General features: G+C 34.5%; 1 protein-coding gene across 1 annotated transcript; it reads left to right on the forward strand.

Moving 5' to 3' along the window:
- The first annotated feature begins 1,030 nt into the window (after nucleotides 1-1,030).
- LOC127881079 (complement C1q tumor necrosis factor-related protein 3-like) lies at nucleotides 1,031-1,797 on the forward strand. The gene is made up of 2 exons (XM_052428753.1): nucleotides 1,031-1,261; nucleotides 1,367-1,797. The coding sequence occupies exons 1-2, from the start codon at nucleotides 1,036-1,038 to the stop codon at nucleotides 1,795-1,797; spliced, it is 657 nt and encodes a 218-aa protein (XP_052284713.1). The 5' UTR covers nucleotides 1,031-1,035.
- Nucleotides 1,798-7,201: the final 5,404 nt, after the last annotated feature.

Here is a 7,201-nt window from a genome sequence, read left to right on the forward strand (position 1 = left end):
TGTTATTACATCTTGTTACATCGTTTTACTTAATATCATATCATATCATATCATATGATTGTATGTTCACGTTCTGAACTTATTACAGCGTTTGACATTAACCTATTTATGCCTAGTGGACTCTCCCATCCTTCTAAATTGGATCATTATCTGTTGCCTTGAATTTGTTTTAAAAACAGTAAAATATGTTAAATTGATTATTTAAGACTTTCCTTATTTCCCCCCAAAATTCGGCGTTTCGCGCGATTTATTTTCCCCTCAAAAAAAGGCCAGGCCCTTTCCCCAAAATCAGATATAAAAAAACTTATTGGAAAAAAAAGAATCCCAAATGATTGCAACTTAGTGTAAGCGCATGAAGTCGTAGGGTAACATGCAAACTATGAAACTTTGAATTAACCCAATCGTACCGTTTTTAGCTTGGATATTTTTGACATATTAAACCAGCTTTTAGTGAAATGGCGATTATGTAGATTTAAAAAAATGAACCTTAAAATAACGACGTTCACCGATTTGTTTCTAAGCATTGAAAGAAGTCCGGAGTTAGTTGTTATTGATATGCTTTTATAATTAAAGATTTAAATTGGAAGCACTTAATTACATACTTTAAAACATGCCAATATATTTTAACAAGTTGCTTAAACACTTTAACGCCTATCTTTCTAATGTCGGTTTGCAATTAGCAAATGGGAAAGGAGAACGATCTTTTCAGGGCAAATTTAACCTCAGTCGAAAATGACACTTCTGTAATCAATGTCCTATCTTTATATGAGACATACTTTCACGATGTGTCGTTCGATGTACATAGTGTTCGGTTTGTGTCGTTCGATGTACATAGTGTTCGGTTTGTGTCGTTCGATGTACATAGTGTTCGGTTTGTGTCGTTCGATGTACATAGTGTTCGGTTTGTGTCGTTCGATGTACATAGTGTTCGGTTTGTGTCGTTCGATGTACATAGTGTTCGGTTTGTGTCGTTCGATGTACATAGTGTTCGGTTTGTGTCGTTCGATGTACATAGTGTTCGGTTTGTGTCGTTCGATGTACATAGTGTTCGGTTTGTTCGTCGCCTGTTTTTCGTTTGTACATGCCGATCATTGTACTGATATCGACGAGCTTAGAACTCTGTTTGGAAGGAAAATCCAACAACTTGAAAGTCACCTTGAAAAAGAAAAGGTTAAAACGAATGAAATCAATCGTCAACTACGAGAGTTAGAATCGAAGTTAGATATCCTGGAAAAACGGGAGCAACACAATAGTCGGTCAAGTAGGTCAATGACTTATAAATTTAGTAATATATGTAATGAAGTCAATTTATTTTATTATAAATATTTACATGAGTCAATATTTGTCTGATCACTAATTATTTCAGAGCGTCAGGTGGTTGGATCTGTCGCATTCTCCGCTTACCTGAACAGTGATGTCATCAATCTTAGTCCAGGCCGCACCATTCAGTTCCAGGGCGTAGTCCTCAACGATGAAAACGCATACAACAAATACACGGGCGTATTCACTGTCCCACTTGACGGTGTCTATTTTCTACCATTCACAGCAGAAGATCTTCAACCACGCCGTGAATTGTTAAATCTTGTTGCGGACGGACAACTGATCTCGAGCACGGTTTTTGAAAGGACAAGCGGCGGCAACGGCCATCGTGTGGGAGGTTACACAGTACTGGCTCGACTCAGAAAAAGCCAATCGGTCTGGGTAGCTGTTGACTCGAGAGAGAAGCCGGGCGGATCACTTCAAGGCTCTGATGTCGGGCGATTTACGACGTTCTCCGGATTTTATCTATATGAGTAGACTTTGTTTGTTAAATTTTTATTTCGGTGTTTTGTGCTATTGCTCTTGATTAAAAGTAGATAATAAACACCATTCAGGCAATGTTGCTGAAGCGTTCTGGCGCCTCAATTCAGGGATTTTAATTTAAGCCATGTACGCCCGAATAACTTCTATTAGGATTCGTCGTAAAACAATAACGTGTAGATCTGTTTAAGTTTGCAATCGTGTCATGTTGTTTTTATTCTCATCACGACCTTCAAGTATTAAAATGACTATCAGAAAGCTCGCGAGGTATAACAAAACGGTGATTGACTTTCGTTTTGGGTCGTCTGCAGTGTCGATTTAATACTCATTAACTATACTGCGTCATATCAGTGGATCATTGTAGAGGTACTTAACAAAACTTATCTAAGTTAGAACAGTTTAGGTGGCGAGTTATGTAGCGTTCGAGATACAAGATACAAGACACAAGAATCATTATTTTATGTCGGATAAGACCAACAATTAACATTAGCTCATGAGCTATTTCCCGACAAAAAAATGAATATACATGTAGTATAACAATAATAAATGAGCTTAAAGAAAGATGAACATATTATATAAGCCTTTCAAGTACAAAAACATAGTTAAAGAACATACAACACAAATTAATTACAAATGTACATTTAGAGCATAATATTTTGCATGGTACAAACACATACATATAAGACAAAGTGTAAGATACCTAAAACTACATTACATTTATCTTTTATGGTTCAAAATTAACACATATATTATACACGTTTAAACACTTAAAACAAAGCACACAAGCAACGAGACATTTAAGCACTTAGATATGACTGATTTAAAGAATAATAAGGAACATAAGACAAACATTTCAAAAAAGCAACAAACTAACAAAAAAGCAGGCATTGGCAGTAAGCTAAGCACTAGGTTCTTACTTACGTTGGAATGTCTTAGTCTGTCAAAATAGGTGAACACGTCCATCGACAACAGATTAGCTTTTCTAGTACTTGCTGGTACTAGAACAAAGCGTAAGTGTCATAGTGCCCGCTGCTACTCAACTGAAAAATATAGGCAGGCAGCACCATAGAAAAAGCTAGCATACGATATATAACATGGAAAGAGTAACCAAGGAGAGCAAGCAATGGGCTAACTGAAAAAATAAGCAGGGCAACAAAAACAAGCAAAAACGTGAAAAGCAGATTACTCACACATGGCGCATATGCATTTTGGACCCGTCCATGTGCGGATCAGCCGAACGAAGTCTTTGTATTTGTCGACTGTGCGTTTGTCGTCTAGGACTTAAAAGTGAATAGTAGTACTGCGAATTTGGGGAAGGAAACCCTATTAACCGTGTACTGCCCACGCACAGGCAATGGGGACCCAAATAATAGTTTGGTATGCATGTACAGGTTCGATTCACCTTGGTTTTATTAAATAACCAAAACATCATGGATGCCTGCATGATATTGGCATGTATGAAAATTAATAGCAGTTAACCAAAATTTCAGTTAATTTAAGATATAACCGAAAGTTTTATGGGAAAAATAACTACTTATAATTTCCAGCGCGATGTTAAACGTGATCTTAGAGAAAACTCATGTTCGCAGCACTACATTGTACTAACAAGATATATGGCACATTGTGGAAAGCAGGTTGTTTAACGTTATCATTTAATCCGAGACAATTTATCAATAAGAAAAAATTTTAAAAAATGTTGAACTTTAATAGGACTGTGTTTTGCTTAAATGATCTACATCGATTCGGTACAGGTTGTGTAAGTGTTTTCTGTTCTGTTAAAGAGATGTTTGTTATGTTATAATTTTTTACATGTCTCTAACACATGGCTGTTTATTGAAATAAATAAATATATTTCACCTCTGTAGGACCTGAAGTATACACATTATACTGCCAGTTAACGATTTTTTAACAACACACGTACTGTTCGCCTAGCATCGTGATTTACCACAACTGTAAAAGCTTTCAAAAGATACATCGTACCGAAGCAAATCTAGAACTGATTATACGACGTTAAAGTCTTAAAAGTTACCCAATGACCCAAAGGCTGTCTGTGCAATCGATATAACACTTATGTTGACATTCTGTAGTATTCGTGATGTAATGATGAGGTATGCAGTTGATTTTCATGTAAGTTTATTGATCACACAAATGACAGTAAGGCATCACAGCAACATTTCTACCACAATAATACATAAAATATGCATTAAGTAACGCATAAAAACAAAATATATAATATATAATTTCATAGACGAATACAATGTATATGTAAAAATCTGAGATCAATGATAATTCCAATGGGTAATTGTTTAAACTTCATTTGTTTTACAGTATACTGATACATAAGTTTCAAACGGAGAAGTATAAGTTGATACTCTACAAATAAATACATTACGAATGCTTATAATCACACAATAAAACACAAAATCGGTTAAAAAGCAAAATACAATAAATATTTACATAAAACAATACAATATACACGTATATGAATAGTTGAGACAAAATAGTATCCAACATTACATCTACAAATCAATATAGATGTAAAAGCAAAAGTAAATAAAAAAATAAAAATACGAACTAAAAAATATCATGAAAACACTGTGATGAAGAATGACATACTGGCGACAGATTATGAGCATGTCCTGCATTTTAGACATGAAAATATGGATATATTAAATTGTGAACACCCCTTTTAATTCATACCTGCCAGAATCGTACCTTCCCAAAACTATGATAAAGTAAATCAGCAATTCGTTATCTAAGTTGGGAAAAGGGAGCTTTAACTAAATTAAATGTATACATGTTTATTGAAAGTCGAGTTTTAAACTAATTAATATATCGTATTCATGTATAAATTGTATTATGGCAACTGGTAGCCTCAAATAAAGCGTGTTGCGATCAAAATTAATAAGCATTAATCAGGAATATTTCTGATCTAACCTGAATACCATTAATTGACATTAACATTGTTGGTTAACCCAAGATGCCCAGTTGTTACTCTGTAAACATTTTTAGATCACCGCAAAATACACAGATACTTTAAACAGTGCCGAGTCTGTTAAATTTTGGTTTTATAATATATATATTTATAATAATATTATGCCCTCCTGGGCGGCTTCGCACCTGCATTGCAATGACCTCCGTCGTATTTTCAGTTGACATTCTTTTCCAGAGCTCGAGCACAGGGATACACCCTTTAACGGGCCTCTCAGTGGAACAACATCCGTGCACGTCAAGGCAACGGGGTCCATCTGACACAGTCGGCCCTCCACACCCAACAATATGGTACCCATGGCGACGCAGACCAGGACGATTCGTATGTATTCCATTCAGGTGGTAATGTTTTATTTCTGTTAAAAGGAAAAAAGTTTAACATAAATAAATAATATCAAACAATTTGCTATACAATATGTTATTTCTGAAAACATCACCCGGAATTGTCCTTTTCCTTTAAAATTTAAATTCCTTGATACAACGCTATCAAGATAGTGTAGGCCAGATTATATATTTAATATAAAAAATTATGTTTAAACATAGCCTTAATGTTATATTTGACTACATGATATCGTCCAAAATGCGTTGGAAAAGCTAACCTAATTTCTTACTAAATTAATTAATAGTAGCGTGTCAATCACTTTATTTAGTTGAGATTTATTGACGTTTACATACTTTCTCATTATTATCAGAGTGTTATATTTATTACAAATTTCACTTAAAAACACACAACAAACCTTTTTTTCAAATTGTTCCTCGTCAAACGATTTTGCTTCGTTGGTGTTTCGTTTTTGTATATTTGTCTCTGACTTGCGTTTTGTTTTGAGCAGTTGTCTGTTTTTTATTTTATCATTCAACTGAGCGGCTTTTTTACTTCCTAAGGGGAAACCCAAGGTCTTAAAATAAATCTTGAAAATCCTTTTGTTTTTTCCATCTGTCAGCATCAGCGGCTAATTTTGTATCAAAATAGGCCGACACATTTATTATGCGTTTATCGAAATTTCGTTGAAAATGCATATAGGGCTTTCTGAAAAAATCTTATATTTTTCGGTCGATTACGCCGTGAGTTAGACTCCTAACTTTTCTTTACTGCCAACCACACGTAACAACACACAAAACGGATTCGAAATAGTCGATTTTGCACTTATAAGCTCAACGTAAAACGATAAAGTCCAATTGCAATTGCCATTAAAGTTTGAATAAGAAGCCAACTTTTCTTTGGCAGGCCTTAATTGTTCTCAATAAGGACGTCTTCCTCCGAGAAAACAAGACCACTTCAGTAGTTATTACTTACACGCATCTATAATTGTCACAATTTCCCGTCAAAAGTAATTTCGTAATTCGTATTTTAATAGGCCTTTAGATGTCGATTCACATGTTCTCGCTGAGGGAAAACCAAATGATCAGTTTCATTCAAAATTAGTTTGCCCAATCTCATACTTGGAAAGACCGCTCATCTAAGAATATTTTAGTATCATGTTTATTCATCATTTATATTAAGCATGTGGAAAATATAAGTATTTAAGTGACTTTCTTTATTAAACCATGGAGATACTTCAGTGGGAAGTTGTGATTTGTTGTCGGGACTCCTACCACTTATTATCCGTCGAATGTGTGTGTCATTTTATAAATGTATGGACATTTTCTTGGCAAATTACTCGGAACGTTTGTGAGTAATTATGTTGTATACGTCCAAAAGAAGAAAGCAGGAATAATAATCAGCCTACGTGGTGGTGATGCTACTAATATGAACGCGTCTGGACGAATATTTCTCAATAGCGTAGGAACCATCGGACAGGTTGTCAAAATAAATTTGGGACCGATGTGTGCGCCTGGGTCAAAATGAGCGCAAAAACTATTTTCTATAGAAACCAATGTCCGTATAAAATTACAGTTACACGTTAAGTAAATTTCCTGACTTTCGCGAGAGTCATCTTTGTGTTCGCATCATTTTTATTCAATACGTACGTACATTTTTTATTAAGTATTAACACAAAGATTTTACTCGTAGTTGTACATCAGACAGTTAAACAGCTGATGTAATTAACTAATTTAATCTTAATTAAGGTAACATATATTGGATAAAATTAAAAGTTTTTGTTATAAAGACCTCAATTAAGTCAACTTCGATGATTGAAATTGAAAGTTTACAAGATTGCAAGCTGAATGCAAATTTCACTTGACTTCTTCAGATATAAGTGCTAAATGGATCGTTCCCGCCATTATTGCGAAATGCAAGTTATAAAGGACTCAGTGTTTTGATAAAGTTTCATTTCCATATATATATATATAGCCGATTATAAGCACCATATTAATTGAAAAACAACTGTAAGTCCACTCACTCTGCACAAATGGTTTATCGTTATTTGAGTATATTTCAAGAATGTTATAGTATTCTCTTACAGGGTGA

Source organism: Dreissena polymorpha, chromosome 1, assembly GCF_020536995.1.
Source record: "Dreissena polymorpha isolate Duluth1 chromosome 1, UMN_Dpol_1.0, whole genome shotgun sequence".
Taxonomy (NCBI): domain Eukaryota; kingdom Metazoa; phylum Mollusca; class Bivalvia; order Myida; family Dreissenidae; genus Dreissena; species Dreissena polymorpha.

Excerpts from the sequence above, each read along its gene's own strand:
- LOC127881079 (XM_052428753.1), top strand. The coding sequence starts at position 1,036 with ATGTACATAGTGTTCGGTTTGTTCGTCGCCTGTTTTTCGTTTGTACAT. Across the intron at positions 1,262-1,366 it reads GCAACACAATAGTCGGTCAA|AGCGTCAGGTGGTTGGATCT; the intron begins GTAGGTCAATGA and ends TAATTATTTCAG.